The sequence below is a fragment of the Limanda limanda genome, chromosome 14, assembly GCF_963576545.1.
Source record: "Limanda limanda chromosome 14, fLimLim1.1, whole genome shotgun sequence".
In the NCBI taxonomy this organism is placed as follows: Eukaryota; Metazoa; Chordata; class Actinopteri; order Pleuronectiformes; family Pleuronectidae; genus Limanda; species Limanda limanda.
The window spans coordinates 7,073,663-7,094,769 of record NC_083649.1 but is presented as its reverse complement, the minus strand read 5'-3'; the positions used below and the strand labels follow the sequence as shown (position 1 = coordinate 7,094,769).

At 42.1% G+C, this 21,107-nt stretch overlaps 2 protein-coding genes across 5 annotated transcripts; one reads left to right on the top strand and one right to left on the bottom strand.

The window, feature by feature from the left end:
* Nucleotides 1-301: 301 nt before the first annotated feature.
* arfip2b (ADP-ribosylation factor interacting protein 2b) lies at nt 302-15,407 on the bottom strand. Of its 4 annotated transcripts, XM_061086066.1 has the most exons (11): nt 15,136-15,407; nt 12,292-12,402; nt 8,912-8,968; nt 6,663-6,771; nt 6,221-6,277; nt 4,442-4,557; nt 4,270-4,347; nt 4,126-4,185; nt 3,788-3,945; nt 3,381-3,555; nt 302-3,248 (listed from the first exon to the last, which is right to left on the bottom strand). In XM_061086066.1, exons 2-11 carry the CDS (start codon nt 12,388-12,390, stop codon nt 3,093-3,095), a joined length of 1,065 nt encoding a protein of 354 aa, XP_060942049.1. In that variant the 5' UTR covers nt 12,391-12,402; nt 15,136-15,407; the 3' UTR covers nt 302-3,092. The 4 variants fall into 4 exon arrangements, with proteins under 4 accessions (XP_060942049.1, XP_060942046.1, XP_060942047.1 ...); XM_061086063.1 differs by having other exon boundaries at nt 4,126-4,347; XM_061086064.1 differs by lacking the exon at nt 6,221-6,277 and having other exon boundaries at nt 4,126-4,347.
* Nucleotides 15,408-19,150: 3,743 nt separating this feature from the next.
* On the top strand, nt 19,151-20,837 carry LOC133019497 (tripartite motif-containing protein 16-like). The gene has a single exon (XM_061086006.1). It carries the CDS (start codon nt 19,158-19,160, stop codon nt 20,835-20,837), a length of 1,680 nt encoding a protein of 559 aa, XP_060941989.1. The 5' UTR covers nt 19,151-19,157.
* Nucleotides 20,838-21,107: the final 270 nt, after the last annotated feature.

Below are 21,107 nucleotides of genomic sequence, written 5' to 3'. Positions count from 1 at the left end.
TCCCTATTTGTGATCAATTTAAGGTCTTTGACGATATTTTGACATCTGCTCTCACTGGAGTTGATGGACCAGAGGATTATATTTTATCCTAATTATTTAGACTTTATTTTCAAAATAGAAAATGTGTTTATGCCCAACACTAATACTGTTCCACAGATAAATGACTGTGATCAAGAAAACTTCTTAAACGCCTGTGGATGACTGGTTTTGACTATATCCAGTTGCTGTTGGAGATAAAACAGAAAGTTCACCGCGCTGCAACACAAACGAGACAAAGGACGAAACAGTAAATACAGCCAGATCATTTGAAAACGTGTATTTTTTATTTTTGTTCCCTTGGGGTGAGTTGGGACTGTTCAGGTCGGAGTGAGGAATGAAGGCAGAGTACTACATCAATCCATGACACAACTTCATTTATCAGCTTAAATACCAGTATGTGCGATCATGTACAACACACCAGCTCAACCTAAAAAAAATATTGATTGTACACAAATAAAATATCTCATTTCATAAATCTTCATTTTGAGGAATTTCAAAGGGGGCGGGTCTGGGAAACAAACGAAGAGTCACATTTTGTTAATATTGCTGAGTGACGGTCAAACAGACCAGGAGCTGGGAAACTGCAACTTTAGCCCAAAAAGTTTTTTTAAGCCACAATAAAATACACCCAGTTGACGAAATAATTCAGAAAACACAAGCAGAGAAATACATCGTAGGATCCATTCTTGATGAAATTAAATGCATTTCCCTCCATCACTTTCCTGCACCAACACTGGATCTGTCTGCCATGCAAATACCAAGGAGACAAGGAGCTGGAGGACTGGAGCCAAACACAGAATGGTACAACATTCATTGCACTGAATAATCGTCACTTGTCTTCGTTGAGGAAATTCAATTCCATCAGCTCAGAATTTCTTTTCTCTTTCGGTGTAGATTAATTCCAGATTTGGATATTCTGTGTGTTGCCGTGAACTTCATTTACTCATAAACATTAAAAGTAATTTGCACAAATAGGAAGTTCCGACAGATTAACACATATGAACATAATAAATACAGTGACATAAAACATTCTGTATTACGCAGCGATTCCTTCTCTTAACTGTCAACAATTCATGATTGTTTGCTATTATCTTACTACAGCAATGTTTTAGTCACAGGAGATAAAACGAATGAAGAATCGTTAGTGTGAAAATCATCATCTAGTTCGAGTTTCTTTTGAAATATTAGCGTTAGTGATCGTGAAGCTACAGAAATCTTCAGTGTGAAGAAAAGGTAAACAAACAGATATATATTCTGAAGGATATGATTCTAGATTAGAGCTCAACATGATGGGCTATAAAAAAAAATCTGCTAATATGAGCATTTCTTTGTTTGCTGATATTAAAACTTATTTTTCCGAATAAGTGATAATGAAAAGAACAACGCACATTTCTGATTATATTTTACGCAAAAAAAAAAAAGGTTAATTTTCAAGTTTAGGTTCAACATATTTGGTTGTAATTGTAATATAGTGTATGGTTAAGCTGTAAAATATCAAGCCTCAATTATATTTATTCATATAACAACTTTAACACAATTATCAGGTATACACAGGTGTTTTAAATGCTGGTAAACCCCTTTAATTGCCAAAAGAGGAGTTTGTCTGTTTCTTTTCCTCAGTGCGTCATGTTCTAATGTCAGTTCACCCTGGTGTCACATTTCCATCACTGCCGATCAGAGCCGATTAAAACCTGAGTCGACTGCAGAGTCATTTGAGCCGGGAGTAAATGCCGATTAAATCCATATTCATAGTGAGTGTACCAGTGGAAAATGGGCTTTAATTGAGTTTGATATCAACATCTTAGGAATCACTGCTAAGTTGTGTAAACATATATATATATTTATATAGACCCAATCAATATATTACTACTGGAAATGTTTTACTTCCTAAAAAATCTACATCGTCAGGCTCTGGCCTGGATATTAATGTAAGATCTCGTAAACTCAAAAGATAAACTTAAAAAACACAAAAGATAATCTATGTAAAACCAAAGAAAATGTACAGTCCTCCTTTTAAACAATTCAATAATGAAGTGACGCCATTAAACCTAAACAGAAACGTACGCCCATCTCTACAGGTCTCCATCAGTCACGACAACACGTCTCTCATGTCAAATTAAATACAATTATCAAAGATACTGTGTGAGTTGAATTATTTTCAGGTTAAAATGTGTAATATTTCTGATAATTACAGACTAAACACTGCAGCACTCGCAGTCTACACACCAGCACACGCTGCTCTAACGCCATCCAGTCCTGCACGCCGACCGATAATAAACTGAAATGATTAGAAAATAAAAGAGATGAAAGTCAAATTTAACAAATACTAAACTAAACCGTTTTTCCTTTTTTAGGCTACAAATGATCATATGATAATATTTCCAAAAGTGAAACAGTACTTGGTTAGAATATCTGCACATTTCCTTTCCAGTGTGACACACAAATCCCCTTCACGTGTACATTGATTTGTTTCTCATATACAAGGAGGCACACAAGGAGGAGGGGGGGGTTGGAAGAGTTTTGATGCCTTCGCGTTGTGTCGGATGATTTGAGCCGTTTCTCCTCGACTCGTCCGTCTCTGGTTCTGCGCTGCGTGACGTGGGGTTGAATTTGAACTCAGCACTTGAGGAGAACAACAATAGCCATAACAATGACTAACACAAGCGTACACGGCAAAGTAGTGTTGATAGGAGGGGGTCGAGGGAAGTGGGTAAGAGAGGGAGGAGGAGATGAACAGTTTCTCTGGGAACAGAAGCACAAGGAGAAGGTTAAAGTGAGACAAGGAAGTCGGGACGAGAGGCACTAGAAGCCCCCCCCCCCCTGACTGTTTATGAGACTGGCCGCGCTATCTCCTGCTGTTTTAAGACCATTCACCAATAATACCCTGTAATTCATCAGTCCAGTCATCCAGGCACACGCTCCTCTTCACTCTTCATCCACCCAGTTGTCTGCATGTCTCTCTCTGTAGTGGTCCTCTGTAAGTTGGGGGGTTTCAACAGGTTAACAGGTGGAGGTGGTCGATCGGAGGCTGAGTGAGGCCCAGCAGGCGCCTCTCACTGCTCCTCCAGCCAGGACGGCTGCTCGGCCCCTGGGGGTCTCAGCTTGATGTTGAACTGCTTCAGCGTTTGCTCCAGCTGCTGCTGGTTGCCAGCGAAGTACGCCGAGATGGCGTTATGAAAGAGCAGGAGCTGCTTATGCATCACTTTCACCTGAGAGACAAACACATGAGAGTTTTGGAAGTTATTTTGTGTGTGGTATACCAAAAAGAAAAGTTAATTTGGATGTTTTTTCTTTACTTTGTGGGCTGATGAACCCGATGGAGGCCTATCCCACTGACTAACCTTATTCTCCTCCAGGAACTTGAGTTTAATGATGACGTCTGAGCGGAGGCGTTCATACTTCTCCTTATGCACGTGGTACTGCTGCTGAGCCGCATCTATACGAGCCATGGCTACAGCGTCTCTGGGACCAAGACTCAGCTCCTCCAGGTCCGACCGGTAGGCATCAAACTCCAGTCTGTTCAGAGAAGCAGAGAACACGTTAAAAACACCGTTCTAAGAAAAAGAGGAAACAAAGATTAAGATTAAGAAACTCTCTGTTTGGTCATTTTATAAAAATATAATTCTTGATATTCTAGAGTTCTATTTTTCACATGTTACAGGATTATATCAATATGTGTTTCTTGTTTTGTTCAAATCTCTTTCCTCATCCTCCTCCACTTGGCTCGTAACCGGCTGCATGTCCTTACCTGGCATTTTCATACATCTTGATAGTCATCAGGGTGTCGTCCATGGTCTTGTTGACTAGTGTGTTGATGCTCGACACGAAGAAGTTAACGGCACCGAGTAGAGTCTCCCCATTCTTACACAGCAACTTCTGAGTCTCTGCGTTGTAGCCAAACTCATCCTGCAAAGAAAAACACAACTTTAACACAAACAATGGAACACAAATGGTGCTAAAAGCTGTTTGAATAAACCAAATGAATTCAATGAAGGTCAATACACCTAAACTTGTTTTATTATTAAGCCTCTAAATATTAGGACAGCTGATATAAAGAAAATACGTGATAAAATTTGGAAGCCTCACTCGTAGCTCTGGAGATTTCTGGCTGAGGTCAGCGAACGTGTCGCCCAGCGCGTGCTGCGTCTGCACCATGTTGTAGAAGTGGTTGGTCAGCGCTCGGGCCAATCGCAGCATGTTCTCATATTTCTTTTTAGTGTCTCTCAGCACCTCGATCTGGGCCTCGAGCTCCAGGTCCACAGTCCGGGACCCCCGACCGAACCGCTCCGAGATCATCTGCTTCGTGCACTGAACACCAGACACAGAAAGATCAGTCACATGAAGCGATTCACCCAGATGTTCCTCAAGGACACAGAAATATAACTCATCATGAAGCTCTGACCTTGTATGTGTTGTAACCCCACTTCTTCACTGTTTCTAGTTTCTCCACAGCCACACCGCGGCTCATCTCGTCCGCCGTCATCGACGAGCTGCTGCTGCTGTGGTGCATGTTGGGACCTGAGAAGAGAAGAGACCAAAATGAAAAAAACACAAAGAACATGGTGAACAGAATGAGACATAATGATTAACCCCAGGAAAATTAAGTGTTTAAGTGCCGTTCTGCTTTCTTACACCCAAATCCATCACCACGATCTCGTTAAGCACCATGAAACATGCAGAATTAGTAGCAAGAATATGCAGAGAATTAAAGTGGCAGGAAATACTGAGGGAAACAACCTTAATATAGTGAAACCAGCTTCTTTTTTGGTTGAAATAAAAATACACCAAACTGCTACAAAGTCACTGCTAAATGACCTGGTATATCAATAGAGGCTTTTGGATGTTTCAACATGTAACTTCACACTTTGCTTTCCTCCTCCATTACCTGGGTATGCATGTGGCGGGCCGGCTAAGTGGCAGATGACAGAACTGTTTGGGGGAACACTACCTCGCCTGGCCTTCATACGCAGGTCTGAGAGAGTAGATGGGATGGTTGTTGCATGGAAGGGTTCGGATAAATCGGGGTGTGAATCAGGGGAGGGAGTGGGATTTACATTTTTGTTTTTCAAAATAACGGGAATGTTCAGGATTACGGGTTTAAAACATGAAGTAATTAATCAAGTGGAACGAGCGAGCCAGAAATGGAAAGATAACGTAGGAGGAAGTTTGCGGGGAAGATGCAGAGAAGACGTAAGACAACAAAAGGGTGAGGAGGACGAGGAGGAACGTGTGGGAGGGAGTTGTGATAGAGAGGTGGAGGACAAAGATAGACAAGATGAAAAGACAACGTTTAGTGCATGACAATCAGTGAACAATGCAGACGAATGAGTAATGGTGAAGACGGGGGCAGTTTGAAATGCAGCGGTGTTAAACAGTGGGATGCTAAATAAACCGGATGAGTCTTCTATTAAATAATATATCAGAAATAATGGGAGGAGGCTTTTAAAATCCAAAAGTTTACTTAAGTTTGTGCAATAATATCATATTCACGGTGATAACACAAAAGAGTGAAGCCCCACTGAAGGACGAGCAAAAGAAACCAACCAGAGAGATAAGAGGAAAAACTTGTGAAGCAAAAGTTGTGTTAGAAAAATACCGACAATATCCAAGAAAAAGAGCACCAGGCAGAAATAAGTACCCTGACCTTTCTCCACCGAAAGACACAGCTTGATAAACAGGGACAGAGCAGCAGTTTCCCAGTTATCTAAAGAGACTCACTCCGTATAAAGAACTTCTTTCCAAAAACATCCATCATGTGAAATGTGGAGTTAAGAGTAAAAAGTTCTCGCTTACAAAAGCAACAGTTACTGAGAAGTCTAGATCACAGGTTCCCAAACTTTTTTTCAGACGTCAAAGTGTTTCCTGTGGTTCTGTAAATTAACCATCTGTAACTGATGCTGTCACTAATCTGCAGTATTAACCTCAGGGGTCACGTGGAGCCAGAACATCTGAAAGCTGAAGACGGTTTGCATGGCTTCTATCTTAAATTTAACCAGTATGTTTCAGCTTTTGGAACAATTATGGCCGAAATATGATTAGTTTCAGGAAATCCTCTCACGATTATCCCTGTGTGTCGTTTGGGAACCACTGGTCTAGATTCTATAAAAGTCCTGCGTCACCACAAATGGTTCTTATCACATTTTGAATGTGAGCTCTGCATTAAAAGTGTCTATGGAGCTACCTAATCCTGTAACTGGGATCCTTTTGTTAAACTCTGCATTGTAGTGCACAGCCGGCCCTGAGTGAGACAGAGAGAGAGAGAGAGAGAAAGAGAGAGAGAGTGGGCAAAAATCAGGCATGTACAGGGGACTGATATTTATAAGTGTGTGAAATTTGGTGCAGATCCAAATATGGTTCCATAAGGGGACAGTTGGCAGAGGTTTGCACTCTACTGGCTATTCCTCCTGCTGTTTCCCATACCTGCACATAGAAAAACGTGATTTGAATGAAACGGACCATTTTCAGATACAGTGAAGGAGCGAAATCAGCCCAATTTGACCACAAATCCATCACAGCCTGATTGGAGGAAGCTGATTGGAGGCCTGAGGAGTCAAACCTCTCAGAGATGAGACATAAAGCCAACAGTGGACGTCCATAGGGAAGGAGACGCAGCGGGACTCTACCTTTGATTGAGCTGGTGGGGATGATCCCCTCGGCTGTTCCTCCATACCCCCCCGACACGATGCTGGTCTCATTCAGGTTGGGACCCGACACCATCACCTGCTGCAGGTCCTGCAAAGTTTTAACGGCCACATAGAAACAATAAAAGAAGAACAAAGGGACGGGACAGGGGGGTTGGGGGGGGGGATATATAAACATTACGGTTCGAGTGTCACATTCAGTCAGTGGAGACAATGTAAGTTAGAGGCTTAGTCACTAGAGGGGGACAGACACTGCTGAGTTAATGAAGGTTAGTGAGAACAGCCTCCAGGCGTTGTCTAACTTCTTCTACTTATCTAGGTGCCAACAGGAAAAAACCACTTGTAGGAAAAGACATAAAAAACACCGATGATTAACCACACAGAGAATCTCCAGGCGTGATGCTGCTGAGAGCAAACAAGAAGACTTGTAGAGCACAGAGTCGAACCCGAGCAGTGACTTCACTGATCTCAAACTAGTTTCCCCTTCTGAAGCAATCCCCGTCCCAGGCTCCAGCGTGGCTCTGGATCACGAGGGGACCTGTGTCACCAGCCCCATGATGCAACTTGTGTGTTTTCTTTAATTAAACTCGCTGTTTTCTTTTGTCTGTCTTCCTGCTTGTTTATCGTCTGGTAAAGAGAAGAACATTCATGGGGGGGGGGGATTTATGGAAAAAAGGGATATCTGGCCCAAACAGATTTCTCACTCTGGCACAGCCGTAAGTTTCCTATAACAAATGTTCTTCTCCTGCCTGAGACACGAGGAAACAGAGCTCGATACTCCACGTGGAGCAAAGACTCATGTTGTCCAATCGGAAAATGAAATGGGAGCATTTCTGAAATCTTGGGCTGGGTCTGTGCAGTAAGAAGAAACAGAAGAAAATATCTAGAGGGGAAGTTGCCATTTCCCTGTTGTAAACAAACACGAAGAGGATTTTTTTTGTAATCTACAGCTGCTGTGATTTGTGCTGATTCAGGTCAAACGGTATCAAAAGAGGGAAATGAGCATGAAGAACTTCTACAGATGTTTAAAAGCTTTGCTTCAGGGCCTTTTGGGCTCGTTGAGACACTTGAGGAGAACTTTCACAACACAAACACAGAATTTTATAACTGAAAACAGAACTGACACATAAAAGAACAGAACATGTGAAGCCCATCAACATTACAGCATTAGGACACGATGAGTATTAGTTTGCCACCTTGTTTCAACACAAATTAAAGGGATCACACTCAGGCTCCATCCAAACTAATACGTTTTAGTTTTAAAACATATTTGAAATAATCTCCGTCCATAGCTCAGGTTTTACAAATGTCTTGCTAAGTGCAGATTTTCAACACTTCTGTTGTCTGTGTGCACATGTAGAGCAGAACGCTGGTGCTTTGTGTAGTGAGAATAAACCAGAAAAAACAACGAAGGCAGCCACATACTGATTTCCCTACATTTGGTTTGCGCTGCTGGGTCTAATTACAAGTTAGAAGCTATATTTGGAATTGCTGCACCATTCACAGACATCTGACTCGTCCAATATTATTGGACCACAGTGTTCTCTATCGCCACCTACTGGCACGGCATGCTGGTTTGTGGTAGTACTTTTTATATTGTGTAGAATGAATGTCATGTGGAGGGGAAAATATGAGTTTAAAAAATATCTGTAGCCTAGAAAAACGATTGAATGTCCGTTTTCCTTTCTCTGCACTCAAACACAACTCAAACCAAAATGGGGCCATCAGCGTTTCCAAACATCTCTTTATGAAGTGCTGGGAAACTCTGGAGTGGTTTGAATGCCACTGGACGGTAGGTGTCAATCAACAGGGATGCATTTTGTAACTAAAACGTAATGGTGTGGATGTAGCCTCACACGTCACCCAGGTAAACACACACACATACACACAGATTCTACATGTTAGCTCACTCGAGATGGTTCTGAATCTAATGAACGAATGAAGACAGATTTTCATGTTGTGTTCTAAGTGTTAGCCGTCAGCTATTTTGTTAGCACCCGTTACTTTGAGGGAGTCTCTCGAAACATGTTTGGGAGACTCCCTCCAGCTGAGGTTAGTAGGAGCACAACTCAAGCCGCACAGTGGTTTGTAATAAAAAGGAAGTTTCTGACATTTCATGAGATAAACCAATGTCGAGGCAATTTAACGCCGCCTTAAGTCAAACCACTGAGCGTTGCTACACGACGACATAACATAGCACAAACACACACACACACAAATGGCCTGCTCACCCTGGTGCCTCTGGAGCTCCCTACTTTCTCATCTAAGCTCCACTGCAGATTTGCAGCCTGCACAGAGATGGAGGAAGGGAGGAAGGGAGGGGAGGGGAGGGGAGGGGAGGGGAGGGGAGGGAAGGGAAGGGAAGGGAAGGAGGGAGGGAGAAGGTTGACAAACACAACACGAACAAAACAAAAAAAGACAACAAAAAAAGACAAAAAGAAATAAAAATCCATGTCTGAGGTCATGAAACAAGATAGAACGATGTCAAAAGAAATCCCAGAAACAAATCATTGTGATGTCCACACAGCGGGGGGGTGAGACGGAGAGCAGTGATTGGTCGGAGCAGGTTTCATCTGGCAGCGGGTTCGACCCGGCGTGCTGGAGCTCACTTCTTTCCATTTCTAATTCACTACTCACAGCTTTGCTCTGATATTCTTCCATCACTGTCTGGACAAAAGACTCCACTGAATCTAGCTCAACTCTAAATAAATCATCTATTCATGAACAGACATTAAAAGTGACATCGACATTAAATGGGAAAAATTAAATAAAGAAAAAGGAGAAACTGTGACACACTCAAATTTCAACACAAACCTCAAATCTGGGCCAAACTCCTGGTGGCACACTTTGATTGTCAGGACAGCAAATGCCAATTACAGTTGGTTGTAGGGGTGGGAATTGGCAAAAATGTGACGATTCAATAGTATTGCGATATTTGGGCCACAATTCAATAGTATTGCGATTCTGCGATATATTGCGATACTGCAATTATTGCGATTCGATTCTGCGACATATTGCGATTAATGTCCCACATATTATTCAAAGGCATTACAAAAAATGAGGAAACTAAGACTGCTCAACTCACTTCAAATGTCACATTTAATTCTGTGAACAACATTGTCTTCTACACATTAACTGAAGTGCAAAAACTTTGTCCCTGAACATTTAGGACACAGGACCTTTTGTAATTATTTTCTGAATAGGAGACCTCTCACATGAACACTGAGCTCAATCATATAAATAAGAGTAACCTAGAGCTTCAATCAAATTGAGACCTGCAAGGTCATGACCCAAAATGTTTCATTCATATGGGAATATTGGCATTTTTGTTCAGAAAAAGGAGTTGGTCAACATGCTCAGATGTTAAAGTGCTCCTCTGGGCCGTTACTATATCTCCTGCAGTGGAGAACATCCTTTAAACTCTGAAACTCTCCTCGTCATGCTTTGCCTGCCAGGGGCTGTTACATATATAATTGTAATTTTTTTTTTTTTTTTTTAAATATTGCAATACTTTGTGCTACAGTATCGATATAATCGCGGGCGCAAAATATCGCGATACTGAACATAATCGATTTTTCCCCCACCCCTAGTTGGTTGTGGTTGTAGCAGCCAATCAAAGTTACAGTGCCAATTTCTGCTGCCAACAATAACTTTTTTTTTCTAAAATCGAACCTCACGCAAAGAAAGTTTTTTTTAACTCTCGTCTCTTTCATTCAGTGTCTATCCCTTTATTTGAGAGGCCTTCCTTGTGTTGTGGCATCTGTTCAGTGTGGGAGGAAACTGACGCAACCACTGATCCCTCCCTGGACTCTGTTGACACAGCGCCTGGTCCCTAAGATGATGGAAAGTACAGCACCTTGACGTCATCCTAAAATAATCCGGCTGTGATAGTGCGGTTTGCTGGGCTTAAGAAAGAGTTTTGCCTGTTTTGGTGCAGATGTTGTACAATAAACAGAATCCTACAGCAGCTACGTGTCAATATTTCATAAAACAATCTAATTCTAACAGAACAAAGGGGGAGTATCACCTCTGAGAAACTGCGTGAAACCGTAAAACCGTCTGAAAATGCTGTTCAATTTGCTAAAAGGCAGCAGTGATCCACTCTGCCTCTGCCAGGACGGCGTTGGCAGTGGATTCTCTGTGACGCTGTCAAGCTGCCAGTCAGCGTCCAGGCTCTGATCCGAGGGTCGGGAACCTGAAAGGCTTCTGCTCAACCTCCACCTGTCAGTCTGCACCTCCACCAGCAGCAGAACCCCCTGCAGCTGTAAACCAAGTGCTGCAGAGCAGATCTCTATCTGATTTCCGAGGGCTTTCACCCAAGGACAAAGCACAGCCGGTTTCAGATTAATTGCGGGGTTGCTATGACAACTGGTTGATATCCAGCACTAAACAGTGAAGCCAGAAGAGACGCGGCCAGTAAACAGAGACTTCTTAACTGTACAAGCCGCGACAAATGGCGGAGTGGTTGCATCACAATGCAAACTTGGGTGAAGAGATATTCTTTTCTTTTACTACAAGAGCACAGTTTGGTGAGCAAATAACAATTAACTGCTGGAGCTTCCACCAGGATCTTGGGTGTTTGTATAACAAGGTGCGGCGGAGGATGTAGGAAAAAGAACAGCCAGTGACGCCTGGCTTACTCTGCATCTGACTGTTATTCCATCCTCACCGGCGAGGACACTCCTGAGGAGGGTGGAGACTAAACGTATCGGAGCCCAGAAAAGATTATTCCTCATATGAATAGTTCCAGCCTGGGGAGCAACATCCACCTGAGAATTAAGCTTCTTAGTTTAACACCTAACTCACTAGAGGTGTTTGTGCTTTTCTGCAAACACCGAACATGAGGCCACTTGAGATAATGGGAACAACTGGTTCCCAAGGAGACATCTGAACTCAGACACCTGATTTCCCACTGGGATCCCTCTCCACAGCTGTAGTTAACCAAAGCTAAGGAACACAAGGACTTCAAGTAGTGTGTGAAACTCAGGACATGATACAACACCAGTGAGAAATATGTGAATTCATAGAAAGGGACTGGAATATAAGGCAGGGTGAGATAAAAACACTAAGTGACTCACAGACTCCATTTACGACACAGTGTGAGTCCTAATGTGTTCTGTGCATTTAACACAGAGTGGTACTGCTGTGTGAAAGGAGTCAGCTGACTCGGCTTATCTTGTGATAGCCGAGAACAAAACCCAGAAACCATTATGTCAACTTCATACAACTGAAGGAACACAGTTTTCCTTCCCACCGTGATAACTCATGACACTACAGCTGGCTCATATGTGTCAGATTGATTTTCCTCATGTGCTCTAACATGAATGACCCTCAGGGAAAATACTGTCTGAATAAATCATCAAGTTAAGAAGCTTCTTAGGAGAAAGAAAACAGGTCTAATGGGGTTTTTCTCTAAGTAAATAAATAAATAAGATTCTGAGATTAGTCTTTTGTTTGCTTAAACTCTTTTTTTTAAGTGTCTCTTGTTGACCTGGGATCGATTGTGCATAAACTCACACACTTTGCACATTGATTCCTTCAGTGATAGCTTTAAACAGGTGAACAGCAGCTGTGCAGGGTGGTCTCCACACGTCCCACCTCAGTGACCCACCTGTTCCAGGCTGTCGTCTTCTGTGAGTGTCCCCGTGTCCCCGTTGCTGTTGATAGGAATCTCCATTGTGGCAGCTTTACTCATAATGCTTTCTGTCATAATGCACTGGTCCTGGGGGGGGGGAAGGGAGAGAAAGAGAGAGAGAGAGAGTGGATACAACAAACTGCTGCAGGTAAATAAAGTGAAAAAGGTGGCGATGGAAAAACAGTGAGGCTTTAACGCTGCTTTGAAGAGGAGAGACCAAAGAGCGTAGTCTAAACAGACCAATCATTGGGCAGATGGGGATTTAATTGCAGTAAACAAGCAAGGGGGGGGGGGTGGTTTTCAAAGAGCAAGGCTACCGCTCGGCAGAGGAACAACACACCGATGAAACGCCGGCCACAATGAGCCGTCTTGGAGTGGCCACTCGGTTCTGCTCTAATGAAGAGCCGCAGGTTAGCAGCAGCAGCCGAGGACCAGACACAACTAAATGTTTCATCAATACTATCTGGTCATTTCTAATAGGTCGGTTGGATTTGCCCAGATATTTAACAACATGTCTGGCGAGCTGGAGCATTGCTGCTTCTTGTGGTTTGGATTTGAGTAACAGATGCTCCGCTTAATGAATTCACTCCCACAGAAAACTAAAGAGAGGTCGATATGAGCTGAATGTGACACAGGAGGAATTCTTAGAGTTTTCACAATGCAGAGCACGATGGAGGTTAAAGATAAAGAAGTAAAGATGACACGTGGAGAAACTCTCTCAAACACAGAAGCAGTTTGCAAAGAGAGAGATTTATAAAATCTAATACTACAGCAGATGTTTTGTGGACGACAGAAAACGCCTGGAAACTGTAGATCTGTAGATTGCACATGTTTTTATCATGAAGAACAATCTGCTGTTCTGAAAATGGAACATGCTTGTTATTGCCGTTTGACGACTGGTTACAACAGTTTGTTCCCTGGTCTGTTGTCGACTGTGAGAGCTTTAAAAATCACTGCACTCATCAGGACAGGATTGGGAATGACTCTTCTCGTCCTGCAGGTGGGAAACTAAACAGTGAGGTCTGGTCTGGAGGGTAAAATAAATAAATGCATCCGTGACAAAGCAGTGCTGTTTCCTCCAGCCTCTGATTATCATCTACATAAAAGAATAAATTAAATCATTTAACCAGCAGATGTGCCACCGTGTCATTATGATTACTCTGTTTTTATTTGAGGAATAAATTCCGATCGCAGGTCTTCAAGAAACATAAATTATATATCGCATTTGTTAAAAACAGGATTTGCAGGTGACAAATATGCAACATACCAGAATTTATTTGTGTATGTAGAAGGAGTGTTAGGAAAGTAAAGTAAGAGAATAAATTGCCAGCACCTGACTCACAGAAATGCAAACATATAAGACGGGTTTACGACAGTTGGGGCAGTTGCTGGCATCCCTAATTGTTACCTGGAGGGATAAGGCTTGTTTACATTTCCTCTGACCTCAGCTAAGTGTGTGTCCCTATTGGAAACGCACACGTTGCGGTGCCCTGTCCACTTCCTGATAAAATGACACGTCTCTGTTGACTCTCGACATCTTAGGGCTGTTGTCCTTCCCTTGGCCAACAACACTGAAAACACGTAAACCTCCTCGTCTGATGCAGCTCACTACCGAGCTTTACGATATTCAAATGTGCTAAACGTCCATATTAATTGAGTTAAACTGAAATGCAGCTTATTGGTTTGTCGTTGACGCTGAGTGCAGCTGTTTTTCCACAAAATTCCTGAGACCATATATCCAAATTCCAGCTGCTTTGCATAACACTGCCTCTGAAACAGGCCGGTCCAGTCCTCGGTAAGAGGGTGAACCTGGAGTCTCATCTCTGAGTGAAGTCACTGAGTCAATGTGAGAAGTGAAGGGAAGAGGCTGATTATCAACAGTCCACTATAAGTTATGTGTATTCACCATAAATATAAGATACTGTGCTGCATCAGAGGAAAAGAATAATGGGATATTACATGTTGCATCATAAAGATAATGCATCGTATAGTGAGACATTTAACTTTATAATCACAATCCTAGGTTTGGACGATAAGGCCAAACACATCACGATAAAATATCATATCAGTTAATATCGATAATCATCAAAATTAATATATCAATATTTGTTATTTTGGGTTTAAAAGGGTTTTTTGATGTCTGCTCCTGATTGTATATTAACTAAAATAAATAAATAAAATCTCCTGTTTGGACAGAGAATGACATTAACAGCTAAATATGTTTTAGATCTGATATAAATTAATAACTTGTGTTATATATCTTCAGTCTGTTTGCAAAAAAATACTAAACACTATTTGCTTCATTGCTCCTGAAACTACATTGTGATAATCCTGGATTTTATTTTACTGTCCTGCACGATCATAATAATTAACAAATCCTAATAACTGCACCTTGGTTGCACATGTAAAAGAATCATAATAAATAAATAGTATTGAACTTAAAGTGAGGTATCAGGATTGAAGGCTGGTGGGTGTCACTGCCACTGGTTCCACTGGTTCCACTGGGAGCTGACAGGTGCACCAGCACAGGTGAACTGTTATTCCCCCCCCACAGAAGGAGAAACACACCGAGGGATCCACATGGCAGCAAACACACAATATAACACAATCTCCATCTTTCTAAGAACGTGTAGATACATGTTCCTCAGGCAGGAGGAGAACCACCGGGCCCGTTCCCAGCTGTTCCCACAGCAGCTGCTGGGAAACGGGAGGATTTGCGGTTCTACGGTTTAAAGAACCAGTTGATTAACGGTAATAGAGACTTAAGGTCCTGACCCGGGAAAGAGGGACTTGTCCCCGGGGACACGCGGTTGGACTTACGGTGTCTGGCGGTGATCTGGGTCCGGTCTCTGCAGCGGAGCCGTCCGGGGGGAGGCTAGCGAGGAGGCTAGCGAGGAAGCTAACAGCGAGCTAACGGTACATCCCAGTCCGTGCGCCTCTCACAGGGGACCGACGTGCCCTCGGTCCTCAGTCCGCCACCAGAAACTAAATCAACAAATTAAATAGTTAATAGTGTTTTTTTAATAACATGGCGACAGTGGGGGTTAATTCTTAATGCGTTTGTTCCGGACGCCCCGAGAATAATCCTCTATCTTCTGTCTGTCGGAGCGGACAGGAACGTTTGACGGAACTGACGACACAGGTGGGACTCATTTAACAGACGCACTCCACCGCGAAGAACGTCTATGTCGAGGAAAATGGATCACTCCTCAAAAGAAAAGAGTATTGATCTTCACCACTGTCAAATTCATTTTTTTAGTATTTAAATGTTTTATTATTATAAAGCGGTTTTTATGATGTAAAGTGGATAATTGAAGGGAAACGATGGGGTCAAATTTAAAGCAGTTTAAAAATCAAACAACATTAGATCAACATAAAAGCAAGCGTAAGAGTACGAATGTAAGAGTTGTCGTTTAGCAACAACTGTTTTTGTAGTTGTTGTTCCAAAAACGTTCTATTATCTATTATTGTACGACTTATTCAGTGATTAAATACAACAGTTATCTCTCCCTGTCAAATAAGACCGAGAGCTCATTGAAGTCAAATGCAGTTAAATAAAGTGTGTGCGTTGAGTTTGCTTAGAACAATAACAACAACAACAACAACAACAACAACAACAACAACAAGCAACATCCATAAGTAAAGAGTTATAATTATAACAATGAATGTATAATAAATGGTCACCGAGTAAAACAACGCTGCTACTGGACCAGATGCTGTGCGGCCATCTGTCCACAAGGGGGCGCCATCATAACTTCTAATGCTCCTTATTTAAAAGGCGGAAAGGCAAGAACAGTGATTCAAACATCAATTAAAAAGTGTTGAAATGAAAGACACATCTTCTTTGTTACACTTATCTTACATTTTGTTTGTCTATTTTACCTTCAGTGATCTCAGACAAAATGTACACACAGAAGACATTTTTCAAACACACTTCAGAATTGTACCTGGAAATTGAGGCAGAGTGAGAGTTCTTCCTTTTACCTTGACATGCCACCCAGCTCTGGGAGCCTGCAGGTGACCTGTGCAGGTTTCTGCTGCTGATGGTTGAACATTAGCTCGAGTCACTCAAGTGTGACTTAGACCTTCAAATTGAAAATCCAGTCCCTATAAACCCTGAGAATACAAGGGGTAGAGATACAAACCCGATGACTTCAAGAACCGCTGCCCCCCTGTGGACGCAGCAGGAATGTCACTTTGATCAGATCAGAATCAGAAGGAAAAAGGACTTTATTTTCTTTATACTCAGTAACAAAGACATTTTAAGAAGATTCTCTCCTCAGCCAAAGACAGATTCACGACAGTTTAAAATATGGAAAATAGCATGTAAACAAGAACAGTACCATAAAACTGTGGCACTATGACCTGCAGCTTTTCAATCCCCCTACAGCTTGTCAGAAAGGTTTTTTTAACTATAACACATAGTATGAATATAATATGAATTGTTTTATGAGATAATAAAGTAATAAAAACTATAATATATAGATATATGCAATAATTGCTTTTTAACGAGATTAACACAGATCAATATCTTAGGCTGTGTGGCCATTAGAACACTTGTTAAATGATACAGCTCAAGCCAAAGTGACTGAAGTCCATCACACACCTGCAGGAGATATGAGAGGAGGAAAAGATAAGATAAAATGATGAACCTATTTGAGGGGAAAAAAATAGTGTGGAGTGTGTGTGTGTGTGTGTGTGTGTGTGTGGGATGCAGGGAGAGAGTCAAAGTGTGTTTTTATTAGCAAAGGGGAGGAAACCAATGAACATCTGCTAGAGCCAGAGCCACTTAAGGTGAACACTGTTCGCTGTTTAACCAAAACTCCAGCTGCTTGAGTCACCGCAACCTCCAAATTTGGTTCCGATTTTATAGCATCTACGACCAGCTGTAACATTACATACACATTCAAGACTGCCTTTTGGTTTCGCCTGAACACATCCAATAACAGCTTTCAGACCTACAACAGCTTTACCAATTTCTGGAGCCTTGGGTGAAACAAGGACTCCAAGAAGGTTTGTATCTGTTGTTTGTATGTCAATCTGTATATCCTGTAGATGAACCAACCTCAGATGTTCAGATGAACCCACTGTATGATATTTGCTGTGTGCTGTCTAGCTAAGCCACCATGAATGCAGTGGCAGGAATAAAATGCATACATTCCCAGACGCTGATCGATTGCCACTCTTTGGGGGGGGGGGGGGACAAAAACCGTTAAGGCTGTTGTCTGACCTTCGCAGTCTGGATGTTAAGGTTTTTGCAAGTAAATAAACACAACCAGCATTTTGAGGGTTTTTTGTGCCAAAAAAGTTGAACTACAAACACTGTACTGTGAATTTGTGTGGCACCAATAACTGCAATTTCAACTTATTTTTATCCAGATTCTGGATTGACCTTTGACCCCTGACCCCTGATCACTTAATCTTTGACTCTGGTCAAATCTAAAAGATGAACCTGCGAGTCAAGTGACATTTGTGACAAAGTCCACAGTTGTGTCAAATCTGAAAGTATAGTCTTGAGGAATTTGTAAGATATCATGGTTCCAATGCAAAAAAGAGATTGTGAGGTCCACTGACCTTGATATTTGACCTTCACTCACCAAAATCTAATCGGTTCCTATTTAAGTGGATGTTTATACAAAGTATTAAGAAATTCCCTCAAGGCATTCTTGAGATATCATGCTCACAAGAATGGGATGCAGATACAGTACGTACCTACTGATGGACAACCCATAAACATGATGCCTACACATACCCTGTGTGTGGAGGAATACAAATGTTTCACATTGTAGATCAGAGTAGCCAGGTTTTCACCCAAAAGAGCAAACTTTCAATAAATATTTAGAAAACTGACATTTGAAATTTGGAATAATGTGTTTCCATTTGCCACAACTGTTCCGTCAGGTGCAATTAAACCATCACAGAATAAGAGGGCATGATAAAGATTGTATTATTAAAAGGGTGTCAGTCAAAACCTCAAATGATACCATATGGAAAATGTGGCATTTGGTATTGTTTTAGTATCAATTTGCGGGAGGATCACATAGATCTGCTGATATAATTTGCCACTTGTTTTAATTTTGTAAATCATGATTTATTTACAGTTTCTGTTGCATTTTGTCACATTTTGTGTTCATCTATATAAACACTTCTAAGCCAAGTAAAAAAGAAACGATTGCAGTATTTTAAGTGTATTTTTTCTGTCTCCACTCTGAGGATTTTTTGCACAAATTAGAGACAGGCTCAACTTGGTTATAACTTTCTTGAGTTGACAAAATACATAAAGTTCCATATTACTGGACTAAACCTGTGACCAGGAAGTTCTCAGCAGCTTGTGAAGAACCAGCTTGAGGCAGTGGAACATTGGTGCCTTTCAGCCAAAATTCAACAGTAGAAGACAGAACAAAGGAGCCAATACCATAAAAACACGTAATAACTGAGTGGTGGAAGACTGACTGGGTGGAAATCGAGTAAGAAAACAGCATCTGCAACTTCCTGTTCCCAGCAGTGAGAAATTGGATGAATAAAATCTCAATGTAAATGAAAATTACTCCAGAATACGTAAATTCTCACCAATTTCAAATTTTATGCAAATTTTGGTAAGAATTTTAGCTTGTTAAAGCCCTCAAAAAGACAATTCATTTGCTTGAATAATAATAATAACCAGTCAGGATATGTCTGAGTCTCCTCCCTTCACAGGTGTGTCAGTGTAAGAACCAGTGAACAACAAGCTGTGAACTGTCGGAGCTGAGTCACTGCAGGGAGTGAACGAGAGAGGGAGGAGCAGAGATCTGTTTCTGTTCATAGGAAGTGAAACTGTTCTAGAGTCACTGGCAGCGGCTGAAATGGCGCAGCAAGAAAATCACCTGGACAGAGAAAGATTCTGCTGTTCGATCTGTCTGGATCCACTGAAGGATCCGGTGACTACTGGCTGTGGACACAGCTACTGTAAGAGCTGTATTAACACCCACTGGGACAAAGAGGAGGAGAGAGGAAGCTACAGCTGCCCTCAGTGTAGACAGACCTTCACACCGAGGCCTGTCCTGGGGAAAAACACCATGTTAGCTGATTCACTGGAGGAGCTGAAGAAGACTGGACTCCAAGCTGCTCCTGCTGATAACTGCTATGCTGGACCTGAAGATGTGGCCTGTGATGTCTGCACTGGGAGAAAACTGAAAGCTCTCAAGTCCTGTTTGAATTGTTTGGCCTCTTATTGTGAAAAACACCTCCAGCCTCACCTTCAGTCAGCTCCATTTAAGAAGCACAAGCTGGTGGAGCCCTCGGAGAAGCTCCAGGAGAACATCTGCTCTCGTCACGACGAGTTGATGAAGATGTTTTGCCGCACTGATCAGCAGTGTATCTGTTATCTCTGCTCTGTGGAGGAACATAAAGGCCACGACACAGTGTCAGCTGCAGCAGAAAGGACTGAGAGGCAGAGAGAGCTCGGGCTGAGGAGACAAACAATCCAGCAGAGAGTCCAGGACTCAGAGAAAGACGTGAAGCTGCTTCAACAGGAGGAGGAGGCCCTCAACGGCTCTGCTGATAAAGCAGTGGAGGACAGTGAGGAGATCTTCACTGAGCTGATCCGTCTGCTGGAGAAAAGAAGCTCTGATGTGAAGCAGCAGATCCGATCCCAGCAGGAAACTGAAGTGAGTCGAGTCAGAGAGCTTCAGGAGAGACTGGAGCAGGAGATCACTGAGCTGAAGAGGAAAGACCATGAACTGAAGCAGCTCTCAGACACAGAGGATCACAACCAGTTTCTACACAACTACCCCTCACTGTCACCACTCAGTGGATCTACACACTCATCCAGCATCAGGATCCGTCCTCTGAGGTACTTTGAGGACGTGACAGCAGCTGTGTCACAGGTCAGAGGTCGACTACAGGACATTCTGAGTGAGACAGAGACAAAGATTTTACAGATTGTGTCTCAAGTGGATGTTTTACTGCGAGAACCAGAGCCAGAGACCATAGCTGACTTCTTAAAATATTCACAGGAAATCACACTGGATCCAAACACAGCAAACAGTAATCTGTTATTATCTGAGGGACACAGAAAAGTAACATATATGGGTAAAGATCTGTCTTATTCTGATCACCCAGACAGATTCACTGGTTCTCTTCAGGTCCTGAGTAGAGAGAGTCTGACTGGACGTTGTTACTGGGAGGTGGAGATGGAGATGAAGCTGAGAGGAGTCTATGTAGCAATCACATACAAGAATATCAGCAAACCAGGAAACTCACTTGAATGTTTATTTGGATTCAATGATAAATCGTGGTCGTTATTTTGTGATAAAAACAGTTATAGCTTTTATTTCAACAACATCAAGACTCCAGTGTCAGGTCCTGTGTCCTCCAGAGTAGGAGTGTACCTGGATCACAGTGCAGGTGTTCTGTCCTTCTACAGCGTGTCTGACACCATGACTCTCCTCCACAGAGTCCAGACCATTTTCACTCAGCCTCTCTATGCTGGAGTTAGGGTTTATTATACTGAATCCACAGCTAAGTTCTGTAAACTCAAATAGACTCGAGTCATTAAAAGCAGTGATTTAGATTCTGTGTGTAAATCTTTAACTTCTTTTGTCTCCATGTTTGTTGATCAGAGTTCGTCGTGGTGACGTTTCTGCTCTGCACAGAGATCAGCTGTCAATCAAACACTGACCTTCCTTTATCACACATGTTAATTTCTCACTTTGTAAAGACAGAATTCTATAATTACACTGATATGAATGTGTTTGAAAGAACTTATGTTGCTGTTGTTTTCTAAATCAAAGTAGAAACCAGGTTGTGTGATG